General features: G+C 62.4%; 1 protein-coding gene across 2 annotated transcripts in view; it reads left to right on the forward strand.

Annotated features, from left to right (window-relative positions):
- WNT7B (Wnt family member 7B) overlaps positions 1-21,674 on the forward strand; it is a 50,527-nt gene that overhangs the window by 2,398 nt on the left and 26,455 nt on the right. The window contains exon 1 of one of the 2 annotated variants that reach the window (XM_055566009.1): positions 1,947-2,029. The exons of the other annotated variant lie outside the window; for it this stretch is intronic. Coding sequence (XP_055421984.1) covers positions 1,947-2,029 — 83 coding nt within the window. Of the gene's footprint in view, positions 1-1,946; positions 2,030-21,674 lie in introns of those variants that run through there. 2 annotated transcript variants of the gene reach the window in all.

Here is a 21,674-nt window from a genome sequence, read left to right on the forward strand (position 1 = left end):
TGGGAAGGTCAGTCCCGGGGTGGGGGCCTTCACTCTGGGGGTGAAAGAGGTCCCAATCAAGTCAACTCTTTCTTGTTGTTAATGACATCACAGCCACCGCAGGCACCCGGGGACTCCTCCAGGACCACGAATCACAGGAGTGTGGGTTTTAGGGTCACAAGGGTGAGTTTTAGAGTTCCAAGTAAATATCTGAGATTGTGTATATTGGGAGGACTACTCCGTGATCACAGCCGCCTCCCCCAGCCTGTACCATGTTTATCAATGTTCAGGGAAGCTTCCCTCACCCCCACCTCGACATGTGTGTTGTGTGCATGCACACACACACACGTGCCCCACAGCCCCGATGCCAGTGCAGACGTGCAGCCCTGGGGAGCCTCTGGGCTGGCAAGAGGGGAGAGCTCAGCCCCTGGAATCCTTTTGCTGATCGTGGCCCCACGAGTAGACGTGCCTTGGATTTTGGGCAATTTCAAACAAATGGCTCTGAGCAACCTGTAGGATGCTGCCCTGAAGGAAGCCAAGCCGGGGCTGGACCGAGCCAACTGGGGTCCAGGCACCCTCTGCCCCTGGAACTGGGGTCGTGAAGTCCCAGGAGCAACCTTGCTTCCTGCCCTCCCCATGCTCTTGGGGTTCAGGGGGTTCAGGAGAGGCAGAAGGGCCCAGAGGGATGAAGGTCGAGGCGGCAGCCCCTCCTCCTGGGTGTTGGGGACAAGTCTCCATGCCAGCTCTAGAAGCCAGGAAGCCTGCTCCCTCTGGGGCCGCTGGCCCCACGCACAGGCCTCTCTTTTCTTGTCCCTTGGCCCCCTTTGTGCCTTGACTCCTGCTTAAGGGATCTGCACCGCATGGAGAGACATTCGTATGCAGCCCGGGTGGGCGGCCGAAAGGAGATGGGACTCAAAAACAGCTTTTCGTTTGGGGTTTAAAAAAAAAAAACACTGGAAGTTCAGAAAAGGGTGTTCTCCTGGGTGGGCTCCACCCCACACCTGTCCCAACCAACCCCTAAGAGGAGGGCAAAAGAGTGAGGTAGAGGAAGCCAGGGTTGGGGGCTTCTGTGCACTTGTTTGGCGGTGTGTTTCCATTGTCAGGCTTTCTAAAGAGGCCCGGAGGCCGGAGCCTGCAGAGATACCGGTGCGCTGGTGCACAGGTGAGCCCTACCACGCTGGGCCCGGTTGGCCATGGCAGTGAGCGTCTGCGACCCACAGCCAGTCTCCCCAGACCCAGGGGCGCACGCAGGCAGAGGCGCAGCGAACAGTGCATTTGGGCGCACACACCTGCACCCTCACAGACGCGCCCACGCCGCCGCAGGCACGCACAGGCATATGCAGGCACGTGCATGCACACAGGAGCACAGAGCCTCGCACAACACCCCAGAAGAGCGCACGCCCCCGCGCGGTTAGCCCGCCGTGCCTGCCCCCCAGCTGCACCCTCCAGAGCGCACCAGAGCGGTGGGGCTCGCCGAAGTCGGTGGGGGAGCTGTCCGAGCCAGGGTGGTTTGGGCAAGCCCTGGAGGCGGCTCCCGCCGCACGCTTCGTTCAGCCTCCCCTTTAAAAAAACCCGCCCGCGGAGGAGGCGGATGTAGGGGTGGCCCGTCCAATGGCAGCTGGGCGCCTCAGGAGACTTGAAGACGTGAGGCTGAGCGAGCGACAGAGCTGATTCCGACCGATCGACGGACGGAGGGCCGGACGGCGGCCGAGGCGCACCCGCCGCCCACGGCCCGCGCCCCCACCGGGCCCTCCAGCCTCAGCGCGCGCGGCAGCCCCAGCCCCGGCGAGATGCGAGGCCCTGGAGGCGGGGCACGGGCGACCGCTGCGCCGAGGCCGGCGCGCTCGGGTCCCTAGCGCCCCGTACCGCCGCCCTGCCTTGGGGAGGGCCGCGGAGACCCCGGCCCCAGCCGGCCCCCGCGCTCTGCCCGCGGGGCCTGCGCGGCCCCCCGGGAGCGCCGGCCCACCATGCTCCTGCTGTCGCCGCGCAGCGCGCTGCTCTCCGTGTACTGCCCGCAGCTCTTTCTCATCCTGTCCAGCGGCAGCTACCTGTGAGTGCCGCGGGCCGCACGCGGGGCGGGCGGGCGGGCCCCCCTCCTGGGCTTCCGGCGGCGGAGCTGGGCTCGCGGGGCACGCCGCGGTGAGGTCCCGGGGCGGGGCGCCGGGTTCACGGCACGCGCGGGAGCCGGGATACTTTGGGTCTCCTCGCCGGGCTCAGCCGCCAAGGTTGAGGAACTGGGGCGGGGGGCGGCTGAGGCAGTTTGAGGTCAGAGAAAGGGCTACCCGCTGGAGGCCTGACGGCGCCGGTGGACCGACTGCGCGCACCGAGCGCGAGGTACGGAGGGCGCGCGGGCAGCGCGAAGATGCCCGGCGCGTCCCAGCCAAAGCCCTGGACCAGCAAGGTCCCCCTCCTAGATAAACCCACGCGGCCCGCACGGCCGTGCCACCCTCGGGAGAGCCGAACGCACACGCTCGCTGCCCCGCGTGCACACTGGCGCACACGTGCACAGCGCGTCCCACCAGACAGCACCCAAGCTGTCCCCGGAGTTTGCGAGGTTTCGCGCGGCTTCCTGCCGAGCCGAGCGGCCGGAACCTCACCAGGGGCGAGGCGGGGCGCGCAGTGCCCGCGTGCGGCCGGCCGAGGTGCGCCCGGCTGTCCCGGGCAAGGCAGCGCGAGGCGCGTGGGCCCGCGTGCGCGTCGGGCCGGGCAGCGCCCGCCGAGCTCGGGGAAGCTCCGAGCAGGGCCCGACCGGGCCCAGGGAGCGGAGGGGCGCGTCGGCGCAGCGGTGGCTTCGCCGGATTCTCTAATGGGACGCATATGCCCTGGCCTCCGATTTAAAAAAGACGTTTGATTTATGGAACCGCCGTTTGGGGGAACTGAAGCTGGATGCTACTGATTAAACCTCAGGGCCAGTGCTGCCTCCCCTCCCCCTCCCCTCCTTTACACGCGGGCCACGTCCGGGGTCGCCTAACGCGGCCGGAGGGGGCAGCCGCTGCCTTCCCGCTCCGTGTGCCACCCCCGCCCCCCGCGCGGCCGCAGTCCTAATAAATCGCCGCTCCCCCACCCCCTTTTAATAGAGACGCAGCCAATTTCTCCTCCAGCTCCTAGGAAATTACTATCCTACCAGTTTTCCTTCTATAAATAGTCGCGCATCTTGAAACAAAAGTTCGCAACCGCAGCCAGATGCTGCGAGGCCCGCGGTTTCCCGGGCTGTGGGACATAATTACAAGGTCCCGGCGCAGAGAGCGCTCCAGGCCCGGCGGGCAGCCCCGGCTGGCTGCGGAGGCATCGCCTGGAGCAGGGAGGGGGGGAGGCCGCCCCGGGCAGGGCTTAGAGCCGGGTGGGGACCGCCTGATGGTCGGGGACTCAGGCTAGCAAAGTGCCAGGCTAGACAGTCCTGCTTCTGGCGTCCCTCCGGGGATAGGGGTGAACTCGCGGAGGTCTTGAAATCTCAGGCCCTGGTTCTTAGAGGTGGGAGGTGGAGACGGCTCCTGCTCCCCAGAACCCCCGGCACGTCTGTCTTAAGCCTTGCTGGAGAATCAGCAGCTACTCTGCTTAACAGATCACTTTCGGGGCCAGCTGGCTGAGGTCTGGCATTGATGGGGCGGTGGTGTCCAGGGATGGGAAACCAGGAGTCCTCCCAGGGTGGTTTGGAGCAAGAAGCAGGGAGGAGGGGGGTTGATTCTCGGTCTCAGGAGCTGATGAGAGTGGGGTGCCCAGGCCGCAGCTGAGGGGCTCAGGGGCAGGTGGTGGCCAGTGTACCTCCATGGACCCAGAGTTTTCCACTGGGGTTGGCACCCCAGATCCAGGCCTGCAGTGACGACCATCTGTGCCCACAGAGGCTCACTCCACACACTTCAGAGTGTGCGCTGCCAGCTTTGTTGGCAGAAATTCTCCTCCGTCGACAGCTTTCCGGAACGTTCCTGGGCTAGTGCTGGGGTCTGGGGTGGGTGGTGGTGGGGAGGGCAGTCAGACAGACTCTGCCCCCTGCCCTGCCTTCAGCACCCCCGCCCCAGTGGGGTGCTGGTCTTCAGCACGGGGGTGGGGGGTGGGGGGTTGCTGAAGCAGAAACTAACTCCAGGGTTCCCAAGAGTGAGCCAGGGAGGCTCCTGCATCTCTGGGGTTTCCCCACCTGCTGGTGGGCACTGGGCTGACTTGGATTAGGGTTAGGAGTGTGAGGCGCCACGGGGTGGGAGCAGGGCCTCAGTAATGCAAACAAAGGTGAGTGTGTGAGAAGACGCTGCGGGGTGTCTACGAGCCCTGGCCTGAATGCAGGTGAGGCTGCAGGTGAGGCGCCCAAGTACAAAGTGCTTCCATCAGTGTTGAGGGTCAGCTGTAAGGTTAGCGCTGCGGGATCTGCGGATGCCAGGGGCAGGAGGGGCCCTGGGCGGAGGCGTCTTTCTGCTCCAGAGAACTTTCCAGAAGGCATCCATGGCTGGGATCACAAGCACTGGCGGACAATTGATCCTGCCCCTTTCATCTGGGCTGCTCTCCCAGCTCCCCGTCCCGGGCTGTGGTCCGCGCACAGCGAATCCCAGATGCATGCCTGGGCCGCTGCCACTGATCTGGTCGGACGGGTGTGCTGGCCTGGAAGAGCCCTGAGCCCCTGCCGGACTCTGAGCTCGGCCCGGCTGGCCAACCAGGCAGCTGCCGCTCTCCCGTGTCATCAGGACAGGCACTCTCGGGGCCCGTGGGGGTCCCCAGGGCCTCTGGGAGGGCAGGTGGGAGACCCCAGGCCGAGGGGAGGACCCACAGCACCCGGCCGGCTGGTAGGGGGGCCCGGCCGAGGCCTCGTGCCAGGCGGAGGCTGGCCCGCCATCCCAGGCAGGTCCCTGCGGCCTCGGCCTCCTGCTCCCAGATGCGGGGGTTGGCTGCAGCGATCCCCCCAGACCTTCCGGTAGGAGTTTCTCATGATGACCGCCCGCTCTGGGGAGCCGGGTGAGTCATGGTGACGGGGCAATTACTCACCGACCACCTGGCTTCGGGGGGTGAGGGGCGCTCACCGCTGCCTTGCCAAACTGGCCTCTTCCCGGCTCTGCCGCTGTGGCTTTACTGGTGGTGCCAACCGCAGGCCCAGAGGCCCTGTGGGCATGACCCTGGGGGGTGGGGGTTGCTGAATCAGGCCCACTCCTGGGGCATCACCAGCCCAGGCAGGGGCAGAAAGGGGCCATGGGTTCAGGAGGAGCAGCTCGCAGCCGGGGAGACCGTGTCTGTCCAGGTGCAGGAGGAACGCCGCTGGGTGGCCTCTGGGCCTGTCAGCTTGTTGTCTTCGGTCGCTTCGCAGGCTCAGGTCAGGCCCACACGCCACTGGAATTCAAAAGTACCTGTGACTCTGGAGAAGGGTGTGCACACAGGCAGTGGGAGCCGGGGGTCCCGATGAAATCTCAGCCCCCAAGGGACCCCAGCTCAAGATACACAAATAGAGGTGCTTTGATCACAGAGAACTTCAGGACACTGACGACGTGTGCGTGAGGCTCTGCAGCCACGACAGGGGGAGCGTGCATTTTGACATAGCTCCTTCGACCCCCTGTGTGTGGGGTGGAGGGTCAGCAGGGGAAGGTGGGTCTCCCACATGCGTCCTCCTGTGGCCGCATTAGGCCCTTCAGCGGTGTACTGAGGCCTGCAGGAGGGCCCATTTTCTGACTAGCTGTCCCTGTTGGTCCTTATGAGACCAAGGGGCCTGATGGTGACCCAGATACCAGGCTCACAGCTCTATTATCGCCTGGGTGCATCCCGTAACCTCAGCTATGTCCTCTGTACAGTGAGGGGCAGGGGAACCTTAACTCAGAGGAGTGTAATAATTCAACAAGCAAATGCAGGGATGTGCTCAGCTGGGTATCTGGTATATAGTTAGTGCTCAGAAGATGGGGCCATTTGCAGTTATTAGGAGCAGAGAGGCTGGCCACCCATGACAGAGGGGAGCCCTGTGGCTGTAATTGTTCAGGAGAGAGTAATGAACTCTTTAGGGTATCTCTGAGGGCTTCCCAGAGCAGGTGACATGTAGACAGAGTTTTGACGGATGGATAGGAGTTTCCCGGGCTAAACAGGAGCGTGAGAGAGACTCCCAGAAGAAGGAATACTCACTGTCAAAAACATTCACCCCGGGTTTCTCTCCAGGGAGCCTCACGGCGTCCTCCTGAGGTGGGAAGACACGAATGCCAGGGTCCAGTAGAGAGACCCTTTGCTGAGGTCACCCAGGCCCCAGGATGACAGCCCTGCCAGCTCTGGTCCAATAGGGAGAGGAGCCCGGCAGCCCTGGGGCCCCAGGGTGAGCCGCTGCTGGGGGTGCTCTGGAGCAGGGGCGGGGGTGGGGAATGGGGGTCTCGAATGCAGAGAGGTAGGCACCCTGTCAACTCAGGATCGGGATCCCCGGAACAGGCTATTCCGTGCGGCCTGCGGGCAGCCCCTCACCTCGTGGGCCCCCGCCCCCCCGGGGCTGATAGTGGGGCTTCAGCTGACTCTTGAGGCCTCCAAGTTGCGGGGCCCTGGGTCCGGCTCAGATAGGGCTCCGCTCCCCCCAACCCCCCCAGCAAGGGGACGGGAGCCCGGCGCCCTCCCTTGTCAGATGAAACCCGGGCCCAGGGCTCCCTCAGCCTGATGAAAGGGTCATTGTGTGGCGCGGGCCGCCCGCTGGCCAAGGACAAAACCAGCATTTGTCCTCCTTCCCTGGCTCAGGGTGGGGGCCTCCCCCCAGGCTGGCCGGCGGGAGAGGGGGGTGGGCACAGGTGCGCGCTCTTCCCTCTCCCCATCTTCCCCATCTCCCTCACGGAGGGGCCCCTGCAGTTGCCCAGGCACCCCCTCCCAGTCTGGCCTCCCACCCAGGGCATCCACGGCTTCTGGGCCAGCCCCGCGGTTGGCAGGGAGGCAGTGAGCTCTCTGGCCCTGGAGGCATACAAGCAGTTGCAGGAGGGAGGCTCAGGGATGACGGGGAGAGGCCTCGCCTGGAAGGAAGCCAGCACTCCTGGTCCTCTGTGCGAGGCAGCCACGTGGCGTGGCCGACCTGCTCTGTGGATGGGCTGCTGAGGCCCCCAGCAGGTCATCTCGCAGCCTCAGCAGCGGAGCACCGACGGAGGCTTGGCACCCTGCCCACCAAAGCCTCGCCCAGCCTTGGGCTGGAGCAGGTGGCCTCTGAGGCGCCCGGGATGCCAGAAGGGCTTGGCCTGAGGCTGTGAGTGGAAGACACTGCAATTCTGCAGTAGCCACTGCAGCCGCAGACCCTAAAGCCTGACAGCTGCCCAGAGCGGGCCCCGGGGGACGTGGCCCTGCCCAGCAAACAGCTCCCCCGCATCAACAGAAAAAGCCCAAATAGCCGTCCTGGTGGTCCCAGCCCAGTGACACCTGTGGGCTTTCATCCCTTTCTGGAGCCACTTACCAAGGCCACCCCTGCTCCCGACCCTTCCCTACGTGCCTCCTGGGCCAGAGGTATTCCTTGTGCTGGAAAGCCCCAGTGCCATGCCCACTGGAGCTGTGAAGGGGCCACACCCTGGCGGGAGTCTGGATGGGGGCTGGGTTCTCCCTCCCATGGCACCTGGCAGTGTTGCCAAGGCTGCCGAGGGGTCCAGAGCCGGGACGTAGGCCCTCAGTGAACCAAGCTGCAAAACAGATGAAAAATGCTTTTGAATGGGAATTCCTTCATTACCTGCTCCGTGGGCCCCTGACTGGGGACCAGGGCTTCGCATTCCGCTTCTGTGGGACCAGGGCTCCTCAGAAAGGCTTACTCTCACATCTGGGGTCTGCTCTGAATCTGTTTCCTCCTGGCCTTCCAGAAAGGGGAGCTAGGAAAGGCCCCCCACTTGGAGAAACCTGAAGGTTAGAGCTCGGAGTAACTCTCTAGGTCATGCTCAGTGGGGCTGAGCCCAGACTGAAGCTGAATCTGCTTGACTCTTGGGCTTCCCTGGTGGCTCAGATGGTATAGAACCTGCCTGCCAGTGCAGGGGATGCAAGAGACCCCGGTTCAAGCCCTGGGTTGGGAAGACTCCTTGGAGAAGGAAATGGCAACCCACTCCAGGACTCTTGCCTGGAAAATCCCCATGAACAAAGGAGCCTGGGGGGCTACAGCCCATGGGATTACAAAGAGCCAGACACGACTGAGCATACACACACCTTGCCTGACTCTTAGGTTCTGTGCTGTCTCTCAAGGCGTCCTGCTGATGTAGGCTTCCTGCCTGCCACAAACTCCCCCACCCACCAATTCCCTGCCTGTAACCTCACATGGGTGGAGAAACCAGCTAACCCAGCTGGCTAGCACTGTCCGCTGACCAGGAGTCCTGAGAGTCCAAGTGAGGGCTGCCTTAGATTTGGGGCCAGCGGGGACGCTTTCCCAGTGGGTGCGGGAAGCCAAGAAGGCCTGTTCCTGCCCTGGGTCTCTCCCTGCCTTAGGGCCCCAACCTTTCTCCTCTGAGACCAGCTTGAGCAGAGAGGAGGTGGCCCTAGCTTGCCAGCTTGTGACCTCTGTTGGGTCAGCATGTGTACAGTGCCCTGTGCCATGGACTTGAGGCAGCCTGTGGGCAACCCTGCCTCCTTCTGGACTTCAGTTTCTCCCTCCAGGTGATGGGGCTAGATGCTCAGGGACCACCCCGCCCCCTCCAGCCCTCCCGCCATCAGCTGGCGGACTCCCAACATTGCGAGCTCACTCTGCACACCAATGTGGCCCATTCAGCCCCTGTGCCAGGGGAACAAGACTGGCCGCGTTGCTGTCGTTCAGCCGCTCAGTCGTGTCCGACGCTTTGCGACCCCATGGACTGCAGCACACCAGGTTTCCCTGTCCTTCGCTATCGCCTGGAGCTTGCTCAAACTCATGTCTGTTGAGTCAATGATGCTATTCAACCATCTCATCCTCTGTTGTCCCCTTCTCCTCCTGCCTTCAATCTTTCCCAGCATCAGGGTCTTTTCCAATGAGTCAGCTCTTCGCATCAGGTGGCCAAGGTATTGGAGCTTCAGCTTCAGCATCAGTCCTTCTAATGAATATTCAGGGTTGATTTCCTTTAGGATTGACTGGTTGGATCTCCTTGCAGTCCAAGGGAGTCTCAAGAGTCTTCACCACAGTTCGAAAGGATCAATTCTTCAGCGCTCCGCCTTCTTTATGGTCCAACTCTCACATCCATACATGACTACTGGAAAAACCATAGCTTTGACTATACTGGTCACGTGTGCGGCTGTGATTGGGAAGCTCGCTTCCTTCTCCATCACTGAGCCAAGCCCTGTGGTACCCACAGCAGGAGCCCTAATCCATCAACAGTGATGGTAGACCAGAAGGTGACCTCTGACTTGGGTCCTAGAGAATGTGCCAGAGAGGAGAATGGTGTCTGTGGCAGCGAGATGGCTGGGAGAAGGGGGTGGGGGTCTGGGGGGCGTGGATGGCCAGGAGGTGGCCCTGGTTAGGGTGGGGTGGGGCAGTGGGGGGCGAGGGCTGCGTGGAGGCAGGGCAGGGGGCCCCAGGCCTGGGGAGCTGCAGGGCAGGCGTGAACTGCTTCCTTCCGAGCTAAGGGAAGACCCTGCGTGCAGAGTGACTGGTGGGGGAGGGGAGGAGGCTGGTCCGGCCAGCCTCAGAGGGAGGGGTGCCCGGGGGAGGCGGATAGGCAGGGCTGCTGGGAGGCCGAGTGTGGGAGGGGAGCCCTGTCAGCACCCAGCCTCCGAGAGGCCAGGCCTGTGGTTGTGGGATTGACCGCTGATCCCCCAGCGCCCAGCGCAGCACTCGGCTCTCAGCCGGTTCCCAGTACACACAGGTCGGATGGTCCAATGGCGGCTTGCGTGTCTGGGGCCCAGCAAAGCCCACGGACCTGGTCAAGGCCCCCTGCCCAGCGGGGGCAGAGGCCTCCTGGCCCTGGGTGTGTTGGCACAGGTGGGCCCAGGGGGTCGCCGGGGGACTGGATGACAGCCAGGCTCCCCAGACTCCCATCCTCCCAGGGTGACTGGCAGGAGACCCGGGATTTTCCGGGGGCTGCTGACACCCCCCTGCGGAAGCAGCCAGATCCATCCCCTCACTGCGCCCATCCTCCCGGCCTGTCCTGTGTCCCCTGTCCCCGGCTGCCCTGGGTCAGCTCTGCGGCAGGCAAAGTGCTGGCTTGGCGGCCCCCACGAACCATGCCCCTGGCCCCGCCCTGGCAGGGTCCTCTCCTCTCATGGTGCCACCGCCCCCGGGGAGTGGAGCTTGGGGTCCTGCCTGCCCAGGTTCCCATGGTGACCCTCCTGAGCCTCGGGTCCACGGACTGGGCTGGGATGGTGGTGGCCTGGGGGGTGCCCAGGTCGTGTGCCCAGGGGTTGGCCGGGCCAGGAGCCCAGGGCTGGCGGTGAAGCTGGTGTCAGCTGCCTTGGGCTCGGCCACTCCCTCTGTTCCCAGGGGTTCAGAGCACACAGGGACTCTGGGTTCATCTCCCAGGGCCCAGGGGACCCGGGGGACAGCGGCCTGGAGATGCCGGCCCAGGGCTGTGTGGTCAGGCAGGGCTTCATTCCTGGCCGCAGGTCCCGGAGGGGCTGTGTAAGGGACCGTGCCCTCCCTGTCCCCTCCCCCTCCCCATTTCCTTCCATGTGGCTCCAAGAGCAGGCAGGGGCTGAGGGCTGATGACCCCAGTGGCTGGGGGGGTCCCCCTGGACATCCAGCTTCTGCCCCAGCAGTGGGCATAGGAGGGAAGGCTCTGGCTGACCCCCCGGGGCTACCCCATGCTTGTTGCTCAGCCTGGTGACTTCTGGAGACTTCTGGCGGGAGGGGTGGGGCGGGAGAAGATGGCAGGAGCTGAAGGATGCTGAAGGGACAGGCGGGGCCTGGGGCTGAGCCAGAAGTGGGGGAAAAGGCTGCAAGCCCACTCTTGGCTCCGAGACCAAATCCCCTCCAGGTGGCTGGGCGGCTGGGGCCAAGGTCCTGCCCCCTCCTTTAACCTGGAGCGGGCTGCAGGAGACAGGGCTGGTGCTGAGGACCCTGGCCACCTGGGTCAAGCCCTGGAGAACCCTGAGCTCGGGGAGGTGTCCTGAGCGGGCTAGCCCCAGGAAGTTGTTCAGGGCAGTTGTTCAGGTCATTACAGCCAGGCTGCCAGGGTTGGAGCAGGTGGTGGAGGCGCTGCTCCTGGGAGGTCCTTGGCTGGGGAGGCCCCGGTGGCCCAGGACTCCTTGGAGGGAGCAGTCCAGAACAGAGGGCTGCTTTAAAGAGACGGGAGTGGCGAGGGCTGTGCAGGGGCGACTGGTCCAGAGGGGGTGCCCAGCTTTGGGGAGAGCAGAGGGTGGACCATGGAGCGAGGGCGAGCCTGGGTGGGTGGGGCTCGCTGAGTCACTGTCACTCAGAGATGCTGAGTGGCCAGGGCAGGCCCCCGCCCACACCTGCTCCTGGAAGAGGGACCCTCCAGGACGCCGGCCTGAGGCGCCCGGGTTGGGGACTGGACCTCGCCGTCTGCCCAGAGGGGACGGCTCGTTGTCCACTGTCCGACGGGAGCGTGCCCCCCAGACCTGCTGCTCAGACTGTGTCCAGGGTGGTCAGGAAGGCTGCGGTGCTGGCCAAGCCACTAGGCGCCCAGACTCCCAGCCTGGCCACAGGCCTGTTGGGCCTGCCAGCTTCCTCCCACCTGTCCCGCCCACCTGTCCGTCCATCTGTCTGTTGTGAGGTTTCAGACTGCATCCTGGTCACCCAGGCCTGCAGGCGCCCCCGCATCCAACAGGTCTGGGGCATTGGGGCCGAGGCCGAGCCCCGGGCTGGGGGCCTCATGCCTGCTTGGGCCTCAGCTCGCGTGGGCCCTCAGGTGCCCGGGCACCTCTGGGTATCAACATTCCCACCTGCACCTCGGGGAGTGAGGAGAAAGGTCAGGGCTCAGGCCTGGGGAAGGTCTGGGCACAGCAGAGGGTGCAGGAAGCGTGGCCGTGGCCTGGGCAGACAGGAGCTGCTGAATCGCAGCCCCTAAGGCTTCCTCAGGAGCCTGGCGTTGATGCGCCCACGTTGGGCAGAGGAAGGGAGAATGGAGGAGAGACCCAGGTGGGCTTCTTGGAGGAGAGGGCGTCAAGCTGGGCCTTGACTCTTGCCTGGCTGCTGGAGGAGACAGGGTGGCCGGGAGGGGTAACTGTGGCACAATGTGGCCAGAACCCCGGGAGTGTCATGAAGGGCCCACGCACCCAGCAGAGGTCGGCATGTTTCTGAGGTCGGAGGTCAATGCCCTGAGTGACCAGGTGAGGTTCAGACTTCACAGATTTGGCTGATGTGGGGGCTGGATGGATCCTCCAGCTCCCCGGGCCAGGGAGGGCCTGGGAGAGCGCGGGCTATGCATGTCTGCCTCTGGTGGCTGCAGCCCCTGCCCAGGACCCCCTGCCCACCGCCTGCTCTCTCTCAGGCTGCCCGGTTTCTCTCCAGGGTGGGGTCCCTGGATGCCAAGCCAGGAATGCCAGTTATGCGGGGAGGGCGGGGGGCCGCCACCTGCCGGGGGCACGAGGGAGCCAGCGGACGCCCTGCTCTCTTCCCCGGGAACACTGTGGGCAGCGAGCTGAGCGGGGCAGTGGCCTGGAAAGACTGCAGCCCAGGGACCCGGGCACGGGCAGCCAGTCCGCAGGAGACCCCGCCCACGAGTGGGGGCCGTTCCCCACAGGGGACGGATGGGTAAACTGAGGCTCCCAGGGGCCAGCGAGAGTCAGGGGCTGAGCCGAACCCGAACACAGGATCCCGACCTGGAGAAGGCTCTAGGATCCAGCTGCAGGTACCTAGATGGTTGCCCAGCCTCACTGCGCGGATGGGACACTGAGGCCTGGGCGTGGTGGGGGGGGCCATCGGGGACCCCTTCTCCCTGCCCCCCACCACGGAGCTCCCCGCGGGGTGTCCTCTCGGAATCGCAGTGTCCCCCTCTGGAAAGGGGGCTGGTAGGGCACACCCTGAAAAGACCTGCTGCAGATGGCGTGGGACACGGGGAGGAGGCTGCTCGGGAAGGGTGGTCTTTTTGTCCTGTGGCCCCCTCCTCTCTTCTGGTGCAGGCCCTTTGACAGGGCAGGCAAGGGGATGCCTCAGATGGCCTGGCAGACTTCAGTAAAGCCAGCCCTCTGCACATCCCCCCCACCCCCCGATTGTCCCGGGGGTTAAAGCACTTCCTGACCCAGTAGAGGAAGAAGCCGTTTGCCAGCAGAGGGCTGACTGTGCCTTACTATCAGATGAGAAAACTGAGTCTCAGAAGAGTAGCCTTGGAGTGGCCTTCCCGAAGTCTGGGGACGTCCCCAAGTCACATGCCTCCCCTCAAGCTAGCCTAGAACCCCAGCCGGGGAAGGAGATGAGCAGATTCAAGGCAGATGCAAGAGCGGGGACAAGTGGCCTGTGTGCCCCTGGGCCTTCGCACTGGCTGCACCAGCCTCCTAGCCTGCTATTCCATTCCCTCCTGATCCCTACCGAGGAAGGCTGTGGAGACCCTGCTGGTGCCGAGCCCTGGGGCTGTGATGGTCTGCAGAGTGGTCCCTGACCTGGAAGACATTCTTGTCCACGTTTGACAAGCAGGAGCACCGAGGCCACCATGCGTCCCTTACCCCGACTCTGCCCCCCGGGGCCCTGCTGGGCTCCAGAACTGAGAGCCTCTTCCGGCTCATCTGTGGCTGGCAAGTTCTGGGCCAACCCCTGGCCACCCAAGGAAGAGGCTGGCGGGGACACAGCAGTGGATGGGCGTGGGGGCCAGGTGCCTCCCTCCCAGGTATTTGCCCAGTTACTTCCTGGACAAGTGGACCCAGGCTCGCCTCCCTGGCTGATCGCAGATAATTAGAACATTCTTCAAATATTTTGCCGGAGGATGCCCGAGAAGGAAGAATTACAAAGCACCCGGGGCCAGGAACGTGGGCTGGAGGAGCTCTGGGCCACTGGGCCCCCCAGGGCCAGGCCAGGGTTGGGGGCCTGGAGGGAGGCGGGATCTGGTTCAGCTCAGCCAGCCTGTCCCTGTCTCCCAGGGAGCTGGGGGCAGGGCTGGGGTGGGGAGGGGGGGTCATGTCCAAGGTCTGGCTGGGTGCCAGGCAATGTTGGGGACCCCCCCAGCTGGTGGTGGTGGATAGACCCTGCCCCACATGGCCTCAGGAAAAGCCGGAGGGGTCAGGCTTAAGAGTCTGGCTCTCTTGGGGGGCCGGGGTGGGGGTGGGAAGGCCTCTCGGAGGAGGGTCTCTGAGGTGGGGAGGTCAGTAGGTCTGGGAGAAGGACCAGAGGGTGAAGGTGCAGAGGCAGAACACAGGGCTAGTGACCCGAGAGATAAGGGGTGTGGCAGCCTCATGATTGACAGCACCCAGGACCAATGAGAAACAGCCTAGCGCCGGGCTCAGGCCTTGAAGCCACGCCCAGCCGGTGCTGGGGCGGGGCAGAGGGGCAGGCCGGGTCTGGGGTGGGCATCCGCAGAGGCAAGAGGGGGCCGGCTGGCTGGCGTCCTGCGGGAAAAACCTTTCTTCACTGCTCACCTCCCCAAGACGGGTACATGCTTCCTCCCCAGGGGGACGAGAGGGGTCAGAGGTCTCCCGCGCCCCCCCACCCCGCCCCCGGTAACTCCACGCTCCTGGCTCTGGGAGGGGTCTGGGATGTGGAGGCCCAGCTGGGCTCAGTCATGAGGTCTGGGTTCCGGAAAGTCCTTGGCTCCCAGCCCCCCATGGAGTGCTGCCCCAGTCCTGGGCTCAGGGGCGTTCCCAAGATCCTTTGGTGGGTTCAGGGCAGGCTGAACCCCCAGCCCTGGGGTGGGAGGTGGGCTGCATCAGGGCCGGGAGTCTGTCCTGTGACGGGGGAGCCTGGGGTCCCTGCCGCAGCGGGCGTTTGCCCTCTGCGGAGGCATCTTTGTCCCGGGCTGTGGTTTGTGGGGTTGGTCGTCGGGGACTTTGTAGGCGAAGCAGCATGCCGAGGTGGAGGTGCCTGGCCCAGGGCCGCCTCCATGGCCGTCGCCTTAAGGCCCCATGGACGGATCAGATGGCTTGAGGCTTCCTCTGGGCCTGAGAGGCTGTTCCGTCACGTGGGCCAGGCTGGCAGTGACACCACCTCTGTCTGGCTTTTTCAGCAGGAAGACAGGGATGCCAGTGGATCAGGGCCCAGGGGAGGGCACTTTGGGGTGGCCTCCCCCCAGAATCACAGCACGCTGCCCACCTCCGGAGGCCCGCAGTGCTAGACCTCACATGGAGGCAGGCATTCACTCAGCAGTGTGTAAAGTGGCAAGGCTCTTGTTCAGTCGCTAAGTCAGTCGTGTCTGACTCTGCCACCCCGTGGACGGCAGCACGCGAGACTTCCTTGCCCTTCACCGTCACAAGCCGCTTTCTGTGGACCCGCTTTCTGTGGCTCTCCAGGTGGACAGGTGACCCTCCAACTGTCTTTGGGGTCAAGGATGAGGCGATGAGGTACTGACCACCTGGGACCAGGCTCCCTCCCTCCCTCCCTCCCTGAGCTCCTGGGCAGGTGGTTGGACCTTCTGGAGCTTTCAGTGTTTATTCTGAGGAATAACAACAACCGCTATTACTATTATTGTTATAACATTCGCCTCCCCACTACTCAGGGGACTCTGAGCCGAGTCCAGCACACAGCAGGTGCTCATGCCACCTTGAGTCCAGCAGCATGAAGGATTTAGGCTAGACTGCTAGCCGCCGGGGTGGGTTTGGAGGGTTTTGGCTCCTGAACGCGGCAGCGGCGTCCTACGCAGGGATGGGGAGGACAGGATGGTTCTAGTCCTGAGCGCTGGCGAGACTCTGGCTCCCCCCAGTCGACCCCTCCTGGGTCCTCAGCATACCTGAGGTGGTTTCGCAAGGACGCCCGAAGAGCCCCGAGGCTGGGCCATGGCAGGAGAGGGGCTTGGCCCCAACAGGGGTCTTAGTGGGCAGCGCTGGGAGGAAGCTGCCCGTCAGGGCCTGGCCCGGCTCCTCTGGGCAGAGGACAGCTAGCAGGTGGGCAGCTCTGCCTCCGGCCCCGAGTGCTGGCCAGGCGCAGGCCAAGAGCAACAGGCCCTGCCTAGTGCAGTACCCCCCACCACGTAGGGCTCCCTCCACCCCCACGGCCCTCAGGGTCCCTGTGCCCACCTTCCTTATTGCCCCGGGAGCTGCTGGCGGAGCCTGCCTCCCTACTCAGGGTTCCCAGAGGACCAGAACCCCATGGCCACAGGCTGGCCACATCGGTGGACAGAGTCTAGGCAGAGGCAGAGGGTGGTGGGCAGGCAGGGGAGAGCCCTAAGCAGAGCCAGGCTGGGGGTGCCCTTTGATCCCGGAGCCTCTGAGCCTGGATTTGGGCCGTGTTGTGGCCCAGCCCAGCTCCGCCTGCAGAGGGGGCCAGTTCACAGCTGCCCCCACAAGCCTGTGCTGCATGAGGGGTGAGCGGCCTTCAAGCACACAGGAATCATCTTTAAGGTTCACGTTTTTTAAAAATACTTTATTTCTTTATTTGGCCCGTGCGGGGTCTTTCATTGTGAAACAGACCCTTTAGCTGTGGCCCAAGCACCTAGTTGCTCTGCAGCACATGGAATCTTAGTTCCCTGACCGGAGATCGAACCTGTGCCCCCTGCATTGCAAGGCAGATTCTTAACCACTGGACCACCAGGGATGTCCTCTAATATTCACATTTTATTTCTTAAGGGTGTTTTTTTTAGTTTAGTTTTTGTAAGAAAACTTGATTTTTCATTCTTGCCTTGTTCTGCCACCCCAGTAAAGTCTTGCACAGTAAGACCCCTACATATGAAGGAGTTTCGTTCTGAGAGTGTGTTCGTAAGTCCACAAAGTTGGCCCAGGTACCCAGCTAACACAATCGGCTATATAGTACTGTACCGTAATAGGTTTATGATACTTTCCACATAAACCATACGAACATAAAAAACAAACACAAAAAATAAAGACAGTTTTATTCTAATAGTACAGAGGAGCCTGGTGGGCTACAGTCTGTGGGGTCGCCAAGGGTCAGACATGACTGAGCGACTGACACTTTCACAGTACCTTGATAAGTAAGTAGCACGGCACAACGGTTGGCATCCAGGGGCTGGCAGGAATGTTTACATCTTTGCAAGTTCACAACTTGAAGGTCTGTTTGTAGGGGACTTGCTGTACTGCAACAGCTTACTTTTTTTATTGAGGTATAATTTACATAAAACGCAGAAATCTCAGATGGACAGTGTGATGCATGTCTATATACACGGGCACCTGTGTAACCACTGCCCAGCTCGGGACAGAGAGCATTCTAGCCCCCAGGAGGCTCCCCTGTGCACCCCTTCCCTCCAAGCACCTCCCACCAAGGGCAACTCTCTCCTGGCTCCTGGCTCGATGCTGAGTCTTACCTGACCTGGAGCTTCTCCTATGTAGCAGCATTTGCATTGCCCCCTCTTTCACGCAGCATGGCGTCTGAGAGTCACACGTGTAAGTGGTCTCGTCCCGCGGGGTGAATATGCTGTAATTTGCCTGTCATTCTCCTGGTCATTGTGGGTGGTTGTTCTCAGTTTGAGCTGGAGACCTGCATGCATGTCCTTTGGCAGACATAAGTGCTTGGTTTTCCTGGGTGTATAGACCCCAGAGTGGAATTGCTGGGGAGACGGGAGAGCTGGTCCAGGAATGAACCCCTTGGTGGGTGGGTGCAGTGGCCAGTGTGGCACCCATTGGCTGCAGAACTGCTGGTTTAAGCTTTGGTCCTCTGAGAGACACAGCTGGTCTCTCCCTGGTCCCCACAAGGAGGCTGGACCCTGGGGACTCACTGAAGAGCGTCAGTGACGGGTGCAGTCTCAGGCCGTGAGCGCTGGTTACTAATGGCTAACGCTGACCTCTCCCCACAGGCCAGCTACAAAACACCGTGTTCTTTGACTCATGCACCCCTCCAGGCAGTTCTGTGACGTACCAATGCAATTATTACTCCCACTTTACAGATGTGGAAACTGAGGCCCAGGGATGGTTAAGAAACTTGCCTGAGGTCTCAGAGCCGGGGGAAGGCAGAGCCAGGGCTCCAGCAAAGCTGACCAGCACCGGCACTCGCATTCCTAGCCCCTCCTCACAGCATGGCCAGGCGGGCAGCCTGGCTAAGGGCACTGCAAAAGCCCCGCCCACCCCTGGCCATGTCCTGCTCATCAGTCACCTGGCAGCACGCCTTCCCCCACCCCCACTGGAGCCCCTCATCCTACAGGTGGTCCCACCCACTTGGACCGCTCTGGCAGGTAAAAGATCTTCCAGTTGTTCAGGGGCAGCCGCCTCCTGTGCCAATGCTGGTCTAAGCACCCTCTGGTCTGAGACCGGATAGCCCTGTCCACAGCCCCCAGTGAAGAGGCGAGGGCTTCCTGTCTGCAGGGCCTGAACCTTCCTCCTCCAAACTCCCCTCCACCAACCCGTGGGACTGACCCTGGCTGGGGTGAGCAAAGTTCTGGATTTTCAGCTTTGCCCACTCCCTCTGGCATTTGCCTGTGTCCCGAGGCCCCAGGAAAGCGGAGGGGATGAGCCCGGAGAAAAATTTTCCATGGAAAAAGTCAGCGACTGAAACACAAGCGCCCCGCCCTGCTTCTCTGTGCTCGGGGCCCCACAGAGCTGCCCTGCCAGTCTCTCCCAGGGCACCTGGGCGGGCAGCCTCTCGGAGGGTGAGAGCCACCCCGCCCCCGGTGGGGCATCTCGCTTGCTAAGAGTCCCCTTAGCCTGTCCAGCACCCCCCAAACTGTCAGTTACCCCAGCATGCCGCCTGCGTCCGCCCTGCTGTCTCCTGCAGGGCACCAGCTATTTTGCGATCATGTATCTCTTCCCCTTTCCCACGTGGATGGTTTGGTTTCCTAACTCCCTGGTCTCTCACATCTGCAGCTTCCCCGCTCTTCCAGGCAGAAGGAACAGTCCTGGGGTGTGGGGGGCCAGGCCTGCTCAAGGAGGTCAGTGGCGGGAGGGGAGTGGACCGGTTGCCAGACCTTGAAGGCCAGCCACGGAAGCTATCCAGAAACCTCGATGAACTAACAAGTGACCTGGAGGATTCATTTCATTTATCTGCTTATTTACGTATGGCCACACGGTGTGCCATGAGGGATCTTGGTCCATGGGATTCTCCAGGCAGGAATACTGGAGTGGGTTGCCATTTCCTCCTCCAGGGGATCTTCCTGACCCAGGGATCGAACCTGGGTCTCCCGCACTGGGAGGCGAGTTCTTCGTCACTGAGACACCTGGGAAGCCCTTGTCTCACCGCTGAGGCACACGCTGGCATCTGGGGGACGGCTGGGGCCCCCGTCCCCGTCCTCCGTCACCACCACCCCCCCGGGGGAGGCAGACAAGTGACCACAGGCAGGGAGTCAGCCGGCCGAGGCCCCTCTCAGCCCCTTCCACACATCTCACCCACGGCCGGGGTGTGCAAGTCCTGTGTACAGGTAGCATTGTTTAAAATTGAGTTTAACCTAAAATGTCCACTTCCACGGTTGAAGCATACAGTTCCGTGGCGCCTGTGCGTTCACAGTGCTGCGTAGCCACCGCCTCTGTCGAGTCCGTAACTTCCCCGTCACCCCAGGTGGAAATCCCGCAGCTATGAAGCGGGGACTCCCCGCTGCCCGTCCCCCAGCTGCTTCCGTCTCCGCGGGTTTGCCTTTGCTCGACGCTGCTTATCAAAGGGATCCTACAACACGTGGCCCTTTGTGTCTGGCCTCTTTCCCCGAGCATGATGTTTTGGAGGTTCATCCATGGAGTGTGTATCTGAGTCCCATTCCTTTTTATGGCCAAATAATATTCCATTGTCGGGAGAGGCCTCGTCCTGTTTGGCCTTTCGCCCGCTGATGGGCCTCTCGGCTGCTTCCTCCTTTCGGCTGTTGTGAGTGGTGCTGCTGTGAGCGTTTGTGAACGGGTTTTTGTTTGAACACCTGGCTTCATTCTTTTGGATACACACCTAGGGGTGGAATTGCCGGGTCCTGTGGTCATTCTATATTTAACTTTTCGAGGACCATCCCAACTGCTGCCCCACCCACCAGCGACGCAGTGGGTCCCGGTTTCCCCACGTCCTTGCCCACGCCTGCTGTTTTCTGTTGTCTGATCGCAGCCATCCTGGTGGGCGGGAGGTGTCTCTTCACTGTGATTCTGATTTGCATCTCCCTGGTGATGAGCGATGTTTAGAATCTTTCCACAGGCTCGGGGGCCATTTGTCTCTCTTGGGAGAAATGTCTGAGTCCTTCGTCCATTTTCAAATTGCCCTGCCTTCTCGTTACTGAGTTGTAGGTGCTCTTTTAGACACAATCCTTGAGTATTTTTATTATTATTATTTTATTATTTTTGGCTGCCCTGGGCCTTCGTTGCTGTGTGCAGGCTTCCTCTAGTTACAGCGAGCAGAGGCAGCTCTCTAATTGCAGTGCGTGGGCTTCTCATTTTGCTGGCTTCTCTTGTGGCTCACAGGCTTAGCTGCCCCGTGGGATGTGGGATATTCCTGGACAAGGGATCGAACCGGTGTCTCTGCATTGGCAGGCAGATTCTCAACCACTGGACCACCAGGGAAGTCCCAATCCATGAGTATTTCCTCATTTGTCTATTCATTCACCCACTGCACACTCGTGGTCGACTACATGGGGGCAGCCCCGAGGCCCCAGGGTCAGCTCACATCTGCACTGCCCTGGACACGTTTGCAGTCTTGGGTGGAGAGAGGCCAGGTGTGGAAATAACGACTGTGAGACCAGGGTGGGGGTCTGTGTCCACGAGACCAGTGTCCCCCATACTTGTCCTTGGTAACGGCCCCACGTGATGCTGAAGCTGAAGTCCTTTGGCCACCTCATGCCAAGAGTTGACTCATTGGAAAAGACCCTGATGCTGGGAGGGATTGGGGGCAAGAGGAGAAGGGGACACCAGAGGATGAGATGGCTGGATGGCATCACCGATGAGATGGTCATGAGTTTGAGTGAACTCCAGGAGTTAGTGATGGACAGGGAGGCCTGGCGTGCTGCAATCCATGGGGTCTCAAAGAGTCGGACATGACTGAGCAACTGAACTGAACTGAACTGAACGGGCGGTGGGGTTTGAGCCCAGGGGGGCTTGCCCTGGGGCCTGGGAGGGAAGAAGAACTTGCAGAACAGGAAAAAGGGAGGGAGGCCAGCGTCCCAGGCAGAGGGACCAGCACCAGCAGAAGTAGCGGGGTCGTTAGCGGGCAGATCCCAGGAAGCCTCTGGCTCTGAGCAAGGAGCCTGGAGAGCTGTGGGCTTTGAGGGGCATGATTGGGGGGTAGGGGTTGAGGGATGAGGGGAGGGGGCACTGGGGTGGCCAGTCCGGAGGAGGGGGCCGGAGCTGCGCGGCCTCTTTCTGCCGCCAGGTCCGTCCTGTTAGACCCCGTTTGTCTGAAGCCCTGTCCCTAGGCACGGGGGTTCTCACCCTTGACGGCCCAGAACCTGCTGGAAGAATCCGAGGACGGGGAATGTGCTTTCCACGTCCAGGCTCCAACCTGAGGCCTGGAGGCCGGTACCCGGCAGAGTTCCCATCCATCTCGTTTCCCCGGCTCGGTTTTCTGAGCGTCTACGGTTACTTTGGGCTGAATTCCCCAGATTCCAGCCCGCTCCCAGCCCCGCCTGCCCAGATGCTCTTTCTCCAAGCCAGACCCGGGCATTTCTGCCCATTGTGCCCGTGGGAGACCCAGGGGGGTCCTGGCCAGATTAGCGGGTGGGGTGGGCGGGCCGTGGGGATTGAGTGTCGCCGGAGTGTCCTGGGCACAGCACATGCTGTGGGCTCAGGCCACATGGGGACTTTCCCAGCTGGCTGTGGGTGCCCAGCTGCCCTGGAAAAACACTGACTCGCTCCTGTCCAGAAAGGGGCTGGCAGGCCCTGGGCAGGAGGAGCGA

The sequence above is a fragment of the Bubalus kerabau genome, chromosome 1 (genome assembly GCF_029407905.1).
Source record: "Bubalus kerabau isolate K-KA32 ecotype Philippines breed swamp buffalo chromosome 1, PCC_UOA_SB_1v2, whole genome shotgun sequence".
Lineage (NCBI taxonomy): Eukaryota > Metazoa > Chordata > Mammalia > Artiodactyla > Bovidae > Bubalus > Bubalus kerabau.